The following is a 19,408-nucleotide window of genomic DNA, read 5'->3' as shown; positions in this document are numbered from 1 at the left end:
CAAGAAGAATTGAATGTTAGAAAGAAGGAAGATTATTTGTCCTTGCCTGAAGGATCAGATTTGTTGCAATGCAAAAAAGAAGGGCATCAGCTCCAGGAGTGCTGGAAAATGTATTTAATGTAGCACAAAGAGATGTGGCAGATAAGCAAGCTGCTCGCATGTTCTATGCGTCTGGTTTATCCTTCAACGTGGCAAGGTGCCCTCACTTCAGAAAATATTCACTCACATTAGCCAACAACAAGTTATCTGGCTATACTCCTCCAACATTCGATAGATTACGAACAACATTGCTAGCCCAAGAGAAAGCACATGTGAATCGCAAGCTCCAACCGATAAAAGATACTTGGAAAAAGAAAGCCATGTCCCTTTGTTCTGATGGGTGGTCGGATAGACAACGAAGGCCACTGATAAACATAATGGCTGCATCAGTAGGTGGTGCAATGTTCTTAAAGGCAGTTGATGCAAGTGGCAACATAAAGGATGCTGATTATGTAGCAAATTTGTTCAAACCCGTGATCCAAGAAGTAGGTTCACAAAATGTTGTTCAAGTGATTACTGATAATGAAAGTAACTTCAAAGCTGCTGGGGCCATAATTGAAGGTATATATCCTCACATATTTTGGACTCCATGTGTTGTGCAGTGCCTAAATTTAGCTTTAAAAAGTATTTGTGAACCATCTGAAAATTCACCTCAATTTGCTGAATGTAAATGGATTACTGATTTGGTGAGTAGTGTGCAAAATATAAGAAATTTCATTGTTAACCATGGCATGGTACTTTCAATTTTCAACAATTACTCGGAATTGGGTTTGCTAAGAGTGGCGGAAACAAGATTTGCATCAAGCATTATTATGGCAAAACGCATGATGGAAGTGAAGGATGCACTTGAGAAGATGGTGATGGATCCAAGTTGGAGAATGCATCTAAAATGGGATGGAAAATCAGCAATTGAAATCAAGGCTAGGGAAGTTAAAATTTCCATTGTGAGTGATAGTTGGTGGGCTGATTTGGAATATCTCTTGGATTTTACTGAGCCTATTGTTGAATTTCTAAGGTTAGCAGACACTGATGCACCTATTCTCCATTTGATTTATGATATGTGGGACACAATGATTGAGAAAGTTAAATCTAGAATATTTGGACATGAAAAACAAGATCTGCTCACTGGCCAATCTAATTTCTTTGACGTCATTCACAATATTTTGGAGACACGATGGAATAAAAGCAACAATCCACTGCATTGTATGGCTCATTCATTGGTTCCTAAATACTATACTGAAGCTTGGATTGGAGGTGGAAGTGATAGAGTTCCACGGCTCTCACCACATGAAGATCAAGAGGTCTCTTTAAATAGAAGCAAATGTTTCAAACGATTGTTTAGCAATCAAGATGATCTTCGAAAAGTTTATATCGAATATGGAGCTTTTTCAAGTGGATCTGGTTACTTTAATGAGCCTCATGTTATTGATGCAAAATTGTATGAGGAACCAATTTCATAGTGGGCTAATCATGGTGCTTCAACACCAATGTTACAAGCTTTAGCATTCAAGTTGCTTTCACAGCCCGCATCATCATCTTGTTGCGAAAGAAATTGGAGTACATACTCTCTTATTCAAAGCATCAAAAGAAACAGATTGACTACAAGTAGAGCTGAGGATTTGGTCTTTGTACATTGCAACCTCCGTCTCTTGTTAAGAAAAAAGAAAGAATACAAGGAAGGGCCAACAAAGTATTGGGACTTGTGTAAGTTCATAAACTTACTTTTAAATTTAAATATCTCCAACAGGACTTTCATAGATATTCTTTTACTACATTTTTAGCTTTTTTTTACATCACTATTAATTTATTTTGTTTAATAGGTAGTGATAAGTTTGATATTAATGGTAATACTCTTGGGGAACTTGTGGAGCTTTCCATCAATGAGCCTGAGTTAGAGCTTATGACATTTGATGAAGAGTTTGAAGAGAGTACTACCTTAGGGAGTGAAGCAACTGCAGAATTCCAACAAGGAATGATGGATTAAAGAAATGAAGCAAAAGATGAACTATACGTACCTTTTGGCTTTTGTTTTTCTTATGTTTATCTCTTTATATGAATTATGATATAACTTTTGCCTTTTGTTTTAAATTTTTGGAATGTTGCCTTGTAAGTTGTTGCCTTATTCAGTTGTTGGTACTTGCTTACTTGGTAGTTGGTGGCACTTAGCAGTTGGTATTGTTGCTATTGCCTATTGGTAATCTGTTAGTGTATGACTTTATGATATGAATGATATAAATTATAATTGTGGACCTTATGGTTTAAAGTTTAAAGTCTTTGAGTTCATTATGAAATTCTAAACTCTAAAGTCCTAAGATTCCTAAGTTTCTAACATCTCTGTCTTTAATCTTTATACAGTTCTACTCAACAATTTTGTATTTGTTTATTTTTTTCTATTTTTTCATAAGTTCAATAGTTCATAACAATATGTTAATGTCAATACAACATAAATTTCAAATAATATTTCAGCCTTTTCAGGTGCAAACTTTTGAAGTGCAGAGTCTGACTGTGGACCTATGGAGTTGTATTTGTATGCTGTGTGACTGAAGAGTGAAGGCTGAAATCCGAATCTATGTGGTGCAAGTGTGAGAATTCAGTCAATTGACTCAATTCAATAAGGTACTTATTTAGTTATTTAACAATTGTGAATTAACATCATCTCTTACTTATCTAAGTTATCTTGTTTGTTGCTACCCCTTATGCCATGCTTAGTTGCCTATATGATTAAATCTATCAAACTATCACTAATATGATTTTTCATTTTTTAATATTTTGTATGCCGTGTCCAAGTACCCGTGTCCGAATTTTGGACACTTTTATTCCGTGTCCCCGTGTCCTATAATTGAATAGATTGGTGGATCTGACCTCTAGACACGTACCTGTGTCCGACACCCGTACCCGAGTCCGAGTAACATAGGTGATGACACAGATTACTTAAATGCTAGGTTAAGCTTTTACATTCACATATAGCTATAAGAGAACTTAGCAATATATAAAAGCAAGTGACATCATGCATCTTGACAGGGAAGGATCTAACTTGGAAGTATTTGTTATAGTCCAACTTCGCATCCGATTTTTATGCCACAATCTTGGATGCTATAGAATCTGGTAAACAAAAAAAATGTTAAAACTTTGATTTTGTTTAAATCGTATTCTATGAAATATGCAATCACTAAATTGAATTGGTGTTTATGAAATAAAATAAAGTTTAAGGTGTTTCTCTTGTTCAGTATTATTATAAACAAAATCGTATTTTATGTATGGGCAATCATTAAATTGAATTGGTGTTTATGTTTTTATGAAATAAAAATAAGTTTAAAGTGTTTCTTTTGTTAATTATTATTATGAACTATTTTAGCCTATAGTAATCTTCTTATTTTAAATAAATAGGACCATTAAGCTGTTTGTTCGGTATTATTATAATACTACTTTAGCATATAGTATTATTATGAACTGGCAAGCAAAGCAAGATAACCTTAACATTGACTATCATTATCCGAGCCAAAAGGAAAACTAGCTATGATTTCCTACAAAATATCACCAACTAGTGACTTCTAAATGCTTGGCACGCATCTGGCAACTCGACCTAACAAAGGTACTTTCGACAACTTACCTCATATGATATAATGTGGACTAAAGATACAATGGCATCAAATAACCAATATTTTCAGTATAAACCTTGCCGAAAAACCAAAAATATATATATATATACTTTCAGCATAACATCTAAAGCCATATCAAGCCCAAATGCTCTAAGAGTTCACAAGCATCATGAGTGAGTTATCAATTTCCCAAAAAAGGTTTTTAACTACATCAGTACACAATTTATTTACTACCAAGTAAAAGTAGGAAAAACAGGGAAAGAGTTCACTATGCCACTTCTACTCTTTCAATATATAGTTCACCTTCTCTTGCTACCTCATTTTGATTTTCCACCCTGATCACAGCCCTGAAAGAACATTCAATGCACATTAGGCACAAAAAGATATCAAGACCAACAAAGATTGTAACTCCTCAAAGACGAATATGAAATAGTAATTGGCAAACAAAAAACATAAGTTTATGCTACCCACTAGGGCAATGATGACATAAAGGTTCCTTAAATGCTAGGTTGAGCTTTTACATTCACACGTAGCAATAACATAACTCAGCAATAGCAGTAGCAAAAATAAGATGTAAAAGCAAGTAAAATCATCCATCTTGCCTCTTCTTTCCTTCTTTGGTTTTGCTCTTCTTCTTTTTGATAAGTATAACCAACTGATTCCAAATTTTGATCTTCTTTTCCGGGATTTCCTAGCTCCATTCACTTCTCCCGGCAAAACAGGTGATTCCTCAAAGGTGACTGTCGCTCCAAGTAAAACTAGGCTGTCAGTATAATGTCAGTATAAGTATCTGCATAAAATGAGTCCATAGTGCATGGATCTGTAGATCCACGAATATGAAGATCCATTAATTGACCCTTTTCGGGATCGTAAGCTACTAGACACCCATCTTTTGTCCCAAGCACAATTTCACCTTTCCTCGTGAAGCCAGCTACACTTCTGCATAATATTGCACTCATATCAATATTGAATACTTTAGTCCAAGACTCTGGCATGCCATACTCCTTCATCACCCATATGCAACGAGTTTGCTCGCCCCAAATACCAGTAATCAGAGAGAGTGATTCTTGATACTTATCAACCCGAACACTTTCCACCCCGTATTCATCAAAAATGCTACTGGGCACCTTGATCTCACCAAATACCTCATCACCCATGTGGAATGACACGATCAAGCCGCCGGATTTCTGCGAAAACACATTATTAGCAAACCAATGTGCAGCCCCGTTCAGATAAGTCTGGGGAGCCCGCTCGTCTATGATATGTGGAAGACCCAAATGGCTGATGTTCCGCCATGTGCCTGTGCTCAGATTGAAAATGTCAATTTCCGGAGGTTTAAAAGCATTGGGCGGCCAGGAATACACAATCCTGATAACCTTGTAGTCATCAGTCGCTGAATCGAAGCCAAATCCAATGGTATGCATAAAAGGACCGTGTGATCGAAACTTGACCCGTAATGGGTGAAGGGCCATCGTCTTCCGAATGGATGGATTCCATAGATAGAGCTCCTCCAGGTAGCCGTGCAAATCATTTGAAAGGCACACGAGGCCATTGTAGCAACCGATTATCCTCAAAAAAGGGTTTCTATGGCACTTCACTGGAAGCTCAAGCTCTGCATTATCACACAACATTCCATTTTCGGACCGTAGTAGTGAGTAATGCACTACTTTCCAATCATCAACAGAGCGGCTTCGAACTAATAGAAAGTTGTTGTTGTTGTTGTTCACAATGGATGATCGACTGAGGTGTGTGGTGATAAAACTAGGGTTTGTGAACAAAGAGTACCACGATTTGCAGACACAGGCGCACCGGACGAGGGTTTTGATGGGTAGTCTAGTGAGGGCGTCGATGAACACATCATGAGGTAGGAAATCTGACATTTTCTTCTTCCTATTCTTCGCCTGAATTTGAAAGAAACAGGGATGGGTTTTAACAAACAAAACCCTGCAGAGATGGATTTGAACAAACAAAAATCCTAACGTACGATACCACTACACGACCTTTTTCCATGTTCAAAAAGACATTACTAGCCCTATACTATGTGGTAAAATTACAAAATTAACCTTCTATTATAGGCCAATATAATCCTAAAGTTAACATATGTAAATATACTGCACAAGGTTAGATCATACAACAAAAAGACTAGAGCAAGTATAGAAGGCGCTAAAGCAACAAGCTTACCTTTAGAAAGCGCAACGGCCAGCTGAGTTAAGTCTTAGGTAATCTGAATGGCAGGATACATAATAAGTTGGTGCAGAGCCATAACAACAGAAAGCCAAGGTGTTCTTGTTCATCCACTTCTTGGTGAGGTTTTCCCATTATTTTGTTGATAAAGGGGCCATGGGAATTGATATGGGTTTTGAGCCTCTTGTTTTGGGAGAAAGAAGTTAGTTTCAATATCATGTAATAAGCAGTGAATATCATAAGCAGAGATGCTTGTCTTGTGTAAGCGTGATTTTGCTCAGTTGAATCAAATTGTAGATACCATTTGGCGCCATAATAGGCCTTTTGCTGCCAATACTCTGTCAACCCATTGGTTCCATTCTGTGCCAGTGGGTTGCCAATTTATGAGATGAAAAGAAGGTCTTTCCCCTTTTGATGAAAGGGTTAGGGTTTTTTGATAAGGGAGTTGAGGTTCGGCTTGAGGATAGAAGGTGATTAATGATAGGGGTATTTGTTTGGAAAAAGCAGGGTCGAGCCCAATGCGTTGATTAGGGAGATTGATTAAAGTATCAAGGTGTAGTTCGGAAGAATTGAGGAGTTGGTCGCTATTTTGGTTTGCTGGGTGCGAGAATCAGGTTAATTTTATTTTATTTTATTTATTTATTTTTTAAAAGGCTGCATCACACCGTAACGGCCATATATATATATATATTTTTTAAAAAAAAGGGCCTTAAGGGCCTGTTTGGCTAGACCCTAAACCCCCAAACTTGTTGAAGGTGGAAGTGGTGGTGGTGAGAGAGGCATTGGTTAAGGCGGCAATGGTGGGTGGCGGTAGCATCACTGATTGATAGGTAGGGGTTGGTGGTTGTGGTGTTGTGCCGCGGTGGTAAACACCCTCTTCTTCTTCCCCTCCTCTTTCCCCATTTCTCTCTCTCTCTCTCTCTATATATATATATATATACATACAGGGACAGATTTAGGAATTCGTACGAGGGGGAGGCAAATTTATATAGAAAGATTTTTTTATAACTTTAGTGAGGGCAATTTTAAATTTTTATGGATATAAATACAAAAACGAATAAATTTAAGAGTGTAAAATACAATAATAAAAATTTTTAGTAGGGGCGGATGTCCCCACTGAGCCCTTCACAGATCCATACTTATATATATATATATAAATATGTATGTATATTAGAGAAGGAGATGATATATATATATACACACACACATATATATATTTTGTGCACTGATGAAGATATTAGTTTGGTGTATTAAAAATAGTTATAAGGTTTGAATGGGTAATTTAACATTCGAATGGGTGAATTGACCGGTCATTCATAAGTCAAAGGCAATAAGATCTTAACCTAAAGAGGTGTCGGTGTAAATTGCTCACACTACAAAAATGCACATGTGTATATGGATGTATAGATAATTGAAGAATAAATCAAACCAATCACTATGGTTATGTGTATGTGTACATGTGTATGGCATTTAGTAGATCATAGACTACTTTGAGATGTTATTCCTTCGCGGAATTTTTTTTTTGATGAATTCAAATGTATTCTCAAATTCTTTTTTAATTATAATTTTAAATAGCGTTTTAGTGAGAGAAACAAACATGAAAGCAACCAAGTGAGGATGAAGATATGGTGTTTGTGGGTGTTCTTAAGGGCATGAGGAAAAGCTGGATAAGTTTCGCAGGGACCCTCCATTGCCAGAAGGCAATAACCATTATATTTAAAGCAATAACCATTATATTAGTGGGCAACTCAAGAGAGTTTTTAACTTTTGAATGAATAAAAAGAGCTGTAAATGTTTGAGTGAATAAAATGAGTAAATGATTTTTTTAAAAAAAAATTATAGAAATTTCCAACAATTTTAAAAGTAGAATAGATATATATAAACATGTTTTGTAAATACGTTGATATATATTATCCTCATATTTTTGGATGATTAATTTAATCAAGTGTGTATAAATGCTTAACATCCTCTTTAAAAGGATTAAATCCTAGGCAAGGCCATGCCATGATTATGTTATTCTTGATAGGATAATGAATTAATAGAGCCTCCCTTTCAGGGGGGAGCTAGGATTTGAAAGTGGAGGGGGCTAAAGAAAAAATTCAAGCAGAGAATTTATTGAAAAAAAATAAAAAATTCAAGCAGAGACGATAATTTATCGAAAAAAAATTAATTAGTTCTTTTGATAAATCCAAATATGAAGAAACACAGATTCAACAATATGATTCAACACAAAACAATCAAAATTTAACCTAAAGTAAAGAAACCAATTTCCAAAATTTTCAGACAATAATTCAAAAAAAAAAAAAAAAAAAAAAAAAAAAAAAAAAAAAAACCAATTACCAAATATCATTATAAACAGAATGTTGAAGTTATTTTTATTTTTAATTTTTAATTTTTTTTTAAATCTCCACTAAGGTTAAAAAGTGAAAAAAAAACATTGTTAAAGAAAAAAGAAAATGATTAAAAATTGAAAAGGGATTTTTTTTGGTAAATAAAAACTTAAATATGATTTTTATTTTGCTTGAAATTACGCTGAATAGTGATCTTTTTCATGGAACAACTTTGGTTTGCTGGGCTAGTGAGCTGGGCCAATTATCATGGATTGGGAACTTGTGCTGGACTATAGCTGATATGACATAGAAGTAGTAATATATATATTTTTGGACCTGGGCTACAGCCTAGGTTAGCCCACGAAAGGCTCCGCCCCTGCTCGCTTTTACCTCTTTTGGTTCATCTCTTAAAACTCTGGTTTAGTCTTCAAGTAGTGTATTTGACCGCTTTAGAGAGAAAAGAATGAATGACTATTGATGTCACGTCCCACGTCGCCTAAGGGACAAATTCTTGGCACCTGAAACAACTTAATCTTATAGATGCGTTTTGAACAAAATTGTGAGCATCGATAGGAGAGTACAAAACGAACAATATCTACACGAATTGTAACAGGTTATGATGGATGGTATCAGAACCAATTCCCGGTCCAGAAGTCCATACGAGTCAAGCCAACGAGGATGCTCGATCCCGGTATGATTGTGATGTCCCACATTAAAAAAAAAAATTCTGACATTTATATGTATGAACAATTTTTAATATTGTAGGCACGTATTGAACAAAATTTAAGTTGCCTTTTACACTTGATATACGTTTATGGTTTTTATTTATTTTCACCCTCCTTGTTACTTAACGGGAAAGCCCCGATTGGCACTAGTGTCTCTCTCTCTCTCTCTCTCTCGCCCAGACTTCGTAAACTCCAAATATTTTTTTACCACACAGACTTCATAAAAGTCCCACGAACAAGGAATCTTTTGGCTCTTTGGGAGTAAATTTTTATAATAGCAAAAATAAAAAAAAAAATAAATAAAATAAACCAGATGAACCAAAAATATTCCAAGTGGACACTGTAAAAACCTGGAGATTCCAAAGCCAAGAAGCATCAACCATGCGCAAATTTTTTAAATATACACATCTTTCTACCCTAAGATAAAGATAAAGTGATAAACCGGAGTACGTGCTACAAAAAAAAAAAAAAAAAAAAAAAAAGAAAAACACACACATACACACAACATACCTACAAGTATTTATGAATTACTAATCAATCATATCATTACATGAAAATCTGCCACAAAATACCAATAGCTACCACATCTCTGCTCCTGTCTTCATCTCTGCTTCTGTCTTCATGCAATCTCAGATTACTCTCCCTCAAAATCTGCCACAAAATAGCATTAAAAAAATACTCCTGGTCAACTTATCTTTCAGCTGATAATGATTTTTAAAATTGATAAACCAGCAAACCAGATCTTGAAATGAGATCCACATGTCATGACCAAAATAGATGTTGGTTCCACTATCAATTAAACAAGTGTACCGAAACAAAAACGACATCATTTCAAAGAGATTGTTAACTCAAATAACAGAAACACTTGTTGCAATGAATTTGCTTTAAATTCCAAAAAAAAAAAAAATTGAAAGGGAAAAAGGAAAAAGGAAGCATGAAAAAACAAGAAAAAGGAAAAGAAAAAGGAGAACACTTGTTGCATCTATCAATGAAGATATTTAGCTGATAAATTACTGTTTTCATCAAATACATCACGTGTTTTTGAGCTCAAATTAGTAGTATAAGGCCCCAAAGGTATGAGCAGTTTTAGACGTGGGCTTCACACAGACTTGAAAACTAATTGATTTATGGCTCAATAATATTATTGTATGAGTTATCAAACGTATACAATTAGATTACATTGTAGATTAGGATTTTCTATATTCTGTAACAGCCTTCACCTAAATCTCACCCAAAAAACAAAGGAAAAAAAAAAAAAAAAAAAAACTTTCAGCATAATATCTAAAGCCATATCAAGCCCAAATGCTCCAAGATTCCAAAAGCATCATGAGTGAGTTTATATATTGCCTAAAGAAAGTTTCAACTACAACAACACACAATGTATGAACCGTAGGCAAAGTAAAGGTAACAAAAAACAGGGAAAGAGTTTACTATGCCTCTTCTACTCTTTGACCAGTTCTCCACCTTCTCTGACTTCCTCATTTTGATTTCCACCCTGATCACAGCCCTGAATATAACAATAATTGTAACCCATCAAAGATATGAATATGAAAGTGTAACAGAACTTAGCAACACCAATAGCAATAGCAATAGCAAATATGAGAGTAAAAGAAAGTAAAATCATGCATCTTGCCTCTTCTTTCCTTTCTTCTTTGGTTTTCTTAGCTCCACTCGCTTCTCCCTCACAAATGATTGTATCATGTAATTTTGATCTAAATAAGACTAGGCTCTCAGTATAAGTATCTGCATAAAATGAGTCGTAAGGTAGAATTAGAGTTGGAATTGTACGACGATGTGTTATTTGTTTGGCTTCCATATCATAAGCTACAAAATACCCAAATTTTGTCCCAAATAGAAGATGGCCATTCCTTGTAAACCCAGCTATACTTTCTCCACACATATCAATATTGAATAGTTTGGTCCAAGAATTTGATATGCCATACTCCATCATCACCCATATGCAACAAGTATCAATATTGAATAGTTTAGTCCAAGAATTTTATATATATTTTAAAGTATTAAAAAGGTATAATAATCAATTTATTAAAATAATTTTCTTTCTTTCTCCAAACATAATTATTATTATTCCCTTTCTTTTCTTTCATTAATCAACCAAACGTTATAGGAAGATAAAATTATCCTTCCCTTCCCTTTTCCTTATAATCAATGTTATCATTTTTCTTCAAACTTACCGTACCAAACATAACTTAAAGAGTGTGCGTGGAACATGTGATGCCTGAGCAACCAAAAGATATGCCAGGTGTGTGGTTAGGTGTCATTCACACAACAAGTCAACGGTAAGATTAGGTGCAATGACAAAAATACCACTCCATGATATAAAATCTCCATTATGCCGTTTCAATGCCCAATGACCAACCCGCTCCCACGTAAATAACAAATAATGCGTAAAATGATTAAACTAACAAAAATATACGGAGCCCATAAATCCCGGCGTGAGATCCACACACGGATCGCGCAAAAATTCAAAACTGTCAAAATGGCCAAAAATGTGAATCTATGCTTCCCGAACTCAATAGAACACTCCATATCAACATAAAACCCTCGTGACACGCAACACCATGCATGACACATAACTCGAGACCATGAAACAAATAAACACACAAAAATGTGAAAAATGTCCAAAAAAATTGAAAAAGTGGAAACCTCACAGCTTTTGCCTGCTTCCTTCTTGTACACTTAACTTTTCTCTGTGGAGAATAATAAGAACAAAATAATTTAATGACACCAATTTGTTGTTTTTGAAATTAAAATATTAGATTTAATTTCAATTTATTGTTTTGAATTTAATATCAGATTAAATTAGTTTGATGCTTGGTGTATTTAAACAACTGCTTGCTCATTCATAAACTAAAAAAGAAAAAGGATATGATTTGTAAATATATATACTCCGTTTGTGTGTGTGTGTGTGTGTATATATATATATATAAAGACTCAGGATAAATGTTGAGATTTATTTTTATAAACAGTCCCCTTAGTCAATTAGGTCTTCGGAGGGGAAGGACATTTTAGAGCGCCAATAGCAGTTCCTTTAGACAAAACTTAAATGGTAATCTAATTGCAGGAAGAGTAAAAAGTAAACAGTTATCTTGCTTGCAAATATGTCATGAAAAAAATTAAAAATAAAAGATCTTAAAAATATTATGAAACCAAAGATCTTCCTTAAAAATATTATGAAACCCTTTTTTATACAGGTGATTTTGAAAAATATGCAAAAATATGAATTTTCAGGTTTTATAAAAAATAAAAATAAATAAAAAAAATTAGCGGAAAAATGGTACTGTCGTAAGATTAAACCTAATGCGTGGTACTCAAAGAGCTAAAGCATAAAACTAACGATTTAATTATACCTAAAACATGTTCGAGCTTCTATTAAATTCATTGGCATTGAATTAGGGTTCATATAAGACAAAAGTGTAAGCAAAATAATAATCTAACAATAATTATTTTGATATTAATAATTTTATTAGACCTTGATCAAAATGTTGCACCCTATTGCGCGCATTACATTGTATGATTTCCTAAAGGTATCTTTAATTGAAGAAGAGTAATACATGAAGAGTTGTGTTGATTGATGGAACCAACACACCTCTTAACATCTACTAGAACGGTCCCGACCCTCATCTATATATATGCGTAAAAGTCTGGAATCCATTATCCTGTATGCAATGAAAGATAAGAGGGTTGAAGGTCGTCTTCAATATGATATAAGTAATGTTTCCGCTGTAATTCTCTTAAATATATTTTCATATCAGGTATGTCTTCTTTATCAAATTTATGCATTGGAACCGTATTTCTATTTATGTTAGAATTTTCTTACATGTGGTATCAGAGCCAACATGGACTATACTGCATAAATTTAATCTATTTCAAACAAAAAAATATATTGTGATTTAGTTACTTTTGCGATGGTGAAGATACTATATTTGGTTATTAAAAAATTATATATATCCACTAATACAATGTGTGTATGAAAGACATTTTCTGTATTACGATTGTTTCATAGTATCGTATGCATATATTACTACCAAATTGGAACAATGCCACGTCTCATATGTGTTTATATGACGGATATGTGTTTGTACACATAATTCATCAACTATTTAAAGATCCTAAACTTAGACTATATATGTGGGTGCTTTATCGTACGTATATATTTGATGTAAATGAAACATACTTGCAATATATTCATGCGTATCATGTTATACAAAATTTTGGTTTGGGTGTCCATACATGTAATGTTGGACAACAATGTGAATGTTATTTTGGGGTGTTCATGTCTCTATTTTAAGAATGTGTTGGACAAGAACGTGAATGCCATTTTGAAGTGTGAATAACAACAACATGCAGTTAACATGTTGAGTGTGAAGGGTTATATGTTTCAATGTACCATTACATGTTTTAGTTTGGGTCACTAACGTTGATTCGTTATATATATACACATGTATATCATGTTTGCAGTCAAAAGTCATGTCTTATGCAGTTGGAATTAATAGTCGTGTCTTATAGAGTTGGAATTAATAGTCAAAAGTCATGTATTATGGAGTTAGAATTAATAGTCATGTCTTTTGGGATTAAACTAAGTCAAAAGTCATGTCTTGTGGAGTTAGAATTAATACTCATGTCTTTTGGGACTAAACTAACAGACATGTCTTTTGAATTTAAATCAACAGACATGTCTTTTATCTTTTAGATTTGAACCAATAGGTGTGTCTTTACAACTGCTAATCATGCGTGTTGCATGCACATATACATGTAAGTAAGCTTTGTGGCATATGCATCAAAATTTATATGTATGGTATTCTAGAGGTGTTTAGCAAACTTAATTAGAGTGTGCACGATTTTACTAGAAATAATTACATGACAGACATAAAATTCATAATTCATTTGTTGTCCCAAAATTCTTATTGTATAGTATGTATAAATTTTAAGGCATGAGATCTGATTTAGTGTTTTAATAATTTTTATAAATATGCCATTTTTCTTAAGTTATCATCACTAGTCAATGTTTTATATCTTTGATGATATACATAGCGTAGTCAATAACTAATTTAAAGTTTCATAGCATATAAGTTTATGAAATTATACATTTTATTGAAATTATATACATAATTATGCATGTGCCTCATGTTATAAATTATTACAAATTGTTGCATAATATGTATATATATATATATGTTTTGATTTATTCGGGAAAATTGAATCATATTTTGCAATTCTAAGCACAAGAATCATTATATTTTATTGAGTGTTTAGTCACCAAAGTGGCACACTAATGAAAATTTTAATGATATTTGTAATTAGTGACAAAATTATTATTTTGTTAAAGTTAAAGGATTGTGTTGGCGTTTAATAGAGGCAAGCAATGATCAAGCCCAAAGGTGGGTCATTGATTTTGTCCAACTAATTAAGTGGATTGGGGTAATTAATATGGAATACATAATTGATGACTTATTATACAAAAGGAGTATAAGTTGTTATTGTGTTTTCTATGATTAATTAGTTTCAAAGGTGAAAATTATTTCACCAGTGGGAGACTAACATATAATAATTTTGACCCAAAAGAAAGATTATTATATACTATGTTGATCCCATTCAGAGTTAATTGTTTTGAGGCATTTTTTAATTAACTCTGGCAAGTTTATTTGACATTCCTATAAATTAAACTGTAAATGTGTGGCTTTAGTTATTCTCAAAGTCAGTGGGAGTAAAATTCATCTTAGTGTTAAATGTGGATGATAGTGACATTATTATATATGAGATTAAATAATTTAACTTCTCAAACATTTGAGATGAAAGTGTTGGTGAAGCCTTTTATTGGCATTAAGTTTCACCTAAATAAATTTCGTGAAATTTTGGATTGTCACAATTAAAGAACCTACTTTGATAAAGTTTTGAAAGTATTTGACATATAACACTATAGAGGTAGAATTGTACCCATTGTAAAAGTTGAGAAATTTGGTAATCCAAGGACCAAGAAAATATCTAGAGCATGATTAGGTAAAAGGCATCTTCTATGCCTTTGGAAATCTAATGTATGTTCAGGTTTTGTATATGGTTAATTATAAAATAGCCTATAGTAGGCAGATATCACATTGATCCTAGTTTGGATCCATAGTAAGCGGCAAAGAAATTTATAAGATATCTGCAAATAGTTAAGAACTATATCTTTATAGGAGTGGTGAAAACTGACTTTGTTGGTTGTTAGGACAATATACAAATCCACTTCAAGTATTGTTTTACTATTATGATAAGTAATAGAAGCGATTTACTTGCATATTATAAGGCCACGTTTCATGCATTATAAAATATCAGTTTTGTATTTTAGGTCAATAATTCTACTACAATATTGTATTAAAGAAACAACAAGAGTTCAAGGAAGTCTAAAATATAACTGTTAATATCTTGTTGTGAAATAAAGGAATCAGACCCAACTAGTGTCTGATTGAGCATATAATACACAACAAAATATTGTTGATCCCATGACTAAGGGTTTGCCACTAATGTTGTACAGTAAGCATACATATTTCTTTTTGACAGTATTAATTTACTTAGTGGGAGGTTGTATTTGGCTCATTGTAAAGACAATTTTATTTTGTGATCATAGTTATTATCCTCATTTACTAGATTTTCCATATTACTGCACATCTGTATGGAAAATTGTGATTCAAGTGTCCTATTTTGAGACACGGTGTGTCCTTATTAAGTCGCGGTAGGACCGATGCATGGCATAAATATTGCGTTGAATATATGCACATGCGGTATATATGTGACTTTGGAGTTGGGTTTATTAGTATCAGTGATCATTGGTGTCTTATATCACTAATGAAATAATGACGCCCTTGATATATCCAATATTAGTAGACTCGAAAGGACTCCAAATTGGACAATAGAGGTGTTTCTTATAAATATATAAATTAAGGTTTGGAGTGCACTTGTTTGTTATTTTGATCTAAAAGTGAGAATTAATTATTGTCAGACTAAGTGGGAGAATATAAGCAAAATAATAATCTAACAATAATTATTTTGATATTAATAATTTTATTAGACTTAGATTAAAAGGTTGCACCCTATTTAATTGAGGTGCATTACATTGTATAATTTCCTAAATCTATCTTTAATTGAAGAAAAGTAACATATGAAGAGTTGTGTTGCTTGATAGAACCAACACACCTCTTAATGTTTACTGGAACGGTCCTAACCCTCATCTATATATATGCGTAGAAGTCTGAAATCCATCATCCTGTATGCAATGAAAGATAAGAGGGTTGAAAGTCGTCTCCTATATGATATAAATAATGTTTGCGCTATAATTCCTTTAAATAGATTTTCATATCGCGTATGTCTTCTTTATCAAATTTATGCATTGGAACCATGTTTCTATTTATGTTAGAATATTCTTACAAAAAGAAGATGTAAACATTGTTTCAGGAATTTTGTGTGAATGTGAAAAACTAATCTCACCTCACTTCAACATTTTATTCTAACTCTCCGCTTTATGCTTTAATTATGACCAAGAGCCTAGTCAATATTATAATGGAGTAATTGATTTTCATACTTCACAAATAGAATAGAGATGTTTCTCCCTAATATTTTGTCTCGTGATCGTCAACTTTAGTGTGCTTAATCCTCTCGTGGAACACTGAATTACAGACCATATTGATAATTGCTAGATTATTACAAAACAACGGAAAAGAAGTTTAAACTTCCAAACAAAATTCTTCAAAAAAATATTGTAACTATGTCAATTCATTGAATGTATGAGTCATCGTACTTGGCTTTAACCGTAAAAAAATAATAATAATAAAAAAATAAAAATAATAATAATTAATTTCACTTGGAGACCCACAAATTATTTCAAAACTTTTTCCAAAATATCAAAAACTGTTAAAATTGTGATTTTTTAAATTCTAAAAGGCAACATTTTAATCAAATTTTAAGCACCTTTTCAATTTGAAAAACATCTTTTTATCATCCCAAAAAATCCCTTCTATTATAGGTCTATTCCGTATTTTGACCTAATTGTTGCAATGTCACCATTTTGACCTAGTTTAGATGTTTTGGGTCATGTTTTTCCATAATAATTGGTAATTTCAAGGTCATTAAAAAATTTTAAAAAGAAAAATATGTGTGTATATATCATCTTCACGTTCACATACCCAAAATATTGCCAAAATTCCTTTTTTGGACCTTTTTTTTTTTTTTTTTTTTGAATTTAAACTATTTATTGCATTTTCCCATGGATTTTAAAATCCATTTTGCTTATGAGAAAACCATTTTTATGCCCCTCTCAGAGCCTAATTGTTTTATACCAAAATTGAATTTGGGTAGCATTGCTATGTAACATTGTGGTATTAATGCACAATTTTTATTGATTATGTTTTGTCACATTTTAAGAATATCTATTTTCTAGTCCACATCATAAAAACATGATCATTAATTAGGGGATAGTGTTTAGCTACTCACCGGTGAGTAGCTTTACCCTATTCATCCCTTATGTGCTCCAATAACAAAATAACACATCAGCTTTAATAATAAGATAATTCACGCCCTCCTCTGCTTTCTTAGATCAATCATTGAATAAACGTACATGGCCTTTTTTTTATTATTATTTTGTTGATTTTGTTATTAAAGCTGATCTGTTATTTTGTTATTAGAACACGTAAGGGGTGAGTAGAGTGAGGTTACTCATCGGTGAGTAGCTAAACATTGTCCTTAATTAGGTGAGGACTCTGTATTTCGTCAAAATTTTCTCAAATTTTTTTCAATGCAAGTATACTTAAGAATAGGCTCGCTTATTGTGTCTTTTATGTATAAAAATCCCTAAGCACATCTTATTAGAATTGCATATAACCACGTTAACAATAAATTAATTTTGTATGATTTTATAACCAGTGTACTTGTATAGTTGTATGTCCGTATTTTATAGTCTTCATCTCCAAATAAATATTATCTTAATAATTTATAATTAGATGCTTGGTACATTATGGCAAGCTCGGGATTTTAATTATGAAATGAAATTTAAAATAATTAGATTAGATTTGTATTCAACTCACCCCTTTTGCAAACGTTTTGGATAGGTTGAGTCTGAAAAGTTATCAAGATATATTTAACATAAAATGTATTAAACTTTTAATCCAAACACAACTCAAAACAATCTTCATCTTGAGCTTTTTAACTCGAGCTGACATAAAATGTATTAAACCTTTAACCCAAACACAACTCAAATAATCGTTATCTTAAACTTTTGGGTTAGTTTCATTGACACCGTTTGAGGTATTGGTCAATACACTCAACGGCTTATCAACATTTTTTGGACAATAACACCTTCGGAGGTTTTAAAACCTTCATCCACACTGTCTCGATTATAAAAAGACCTAAATGCCCTTTGATTAGTCAACAATTACTTTTTAATTATGAAATGACCTGAATGCCCTTTTTAACTAATTTTAATCGACCAAATTGACCCATTATTTGGACAATTGCATTAAAATATCCACCCTTTCTATTTTCACCGCTTCGTCCTATCATCCATCATCAGTATCAAGCAAGTCTTACTGGTGGCTATTCAGTTGGATATGTGTGTTCGCACGCGCGTGTATCAACGACAACCTGGCCTGCCTTACCTTTCACCGTCACAAATTCTCTACCAAATCCATCGTCATGGATTATAATACAAAGAGCGAACCATGTGTCTATGTTTATACATATATATATATATATATATATATATATATATATATATATATATATGTATATGTATGTGAATTTGGTTTTAATTTGAGGTTCCTCATGATTCGATTATGTTCGTTATAAGTTGAGATGATGGTGGTAGAAGTGGAGGGAGGGGGTATATATATATGTGTGGGGTTTCAGATTGGTGGTATACAAATTAGCTAGGTTCGATTTGGCGTTTCACGTGGTGGGTGGTGGCAGCGAACTCGATCTTGGCCTTCGCGAGGTGGCAGAGTAGCAGATGCTCAAAGGTGCACTATAAGAAAAGTGGGCTTTTACGACATAGTATTTATGGGGCTTCTTTATTTTGCCTCGTGATTACCACCATTTACGGAGTTTTTAAAAGAATCCTCGTAATTGTTATGTTACAAGACATGCTTTCACGAGGATTGTATAGAATCGTTGTAGAAAAATATTTTTACGGCGTATTAAAGAGCCCGTGAATATTTAGATATATTTACGGCATATTTGTACACCTTTAACAGGATAAATGTTTCTCGTTGATAAAGCACTAAAATTTCACATTTAAGGCCTTTTTTTCCCCGTAAATAAGCAATAAAACTTGCCCGCCCAATTGAATAGGCACGATTAATAAAATAACTTAAAAAATATATACGGGAAATAATTAAAAAATGAACTTAAGTTCTTTTACGGTATATTGAAGAACTCGTGGATAAATTTCACATCCAAGGCGCCTTTTTTGCCCCGTAAATAAGCAATAAAAGTTTCCCATCAAGTAATTTTCACTCCCCCGCCAAATTGCCAAAGTAAACAGGTG

At 33.1% G+C, this 19,408-nt stretch overlaps 1 protein-coding gene across 1 annotated transcript; it reads left to right on the top strand.

The window, feature by feature from the left end:
• The first annotated feature begins 158 nt into the window (after positions 1-158).
• Positions 159-1,499, top strand: LOC132272690 (uncharacterized). The gene has a single exon (XM_059773791.1). It carries the CDS (start codon positions 159-161, stop codon positions 1,497-1,499), a length of 1,341 nt encoding a protein of 446 aa, XP_059629774.1.
• Positions 1,500-19,408: the final 17,909 nt, after the last annotated feature.

This window comes from Cornus florida, unplaced genomic scaffold (assembly GCF_030987335.1).
Source record: "Cornus florida cultivar Cherokee Brave unplaced genomic scaffold, ASM3098733v1 CherokeeBrave_3.0.0_Hap2_Chr01, whole genome shotgun sequence".
Taxonomy (NCBI): domain Eukaryota; kingdom Viridiplantae; phylum Streptophyta; class Magnoliopsida; order Cornales; family Cornaceae; genus Cornus; species Cornus florida.
The sequence above is the reverse complement of the archived record's forward strand: the minus strand, read 5'-3'. Positions and strand labels throughout refer to the sequence as shown.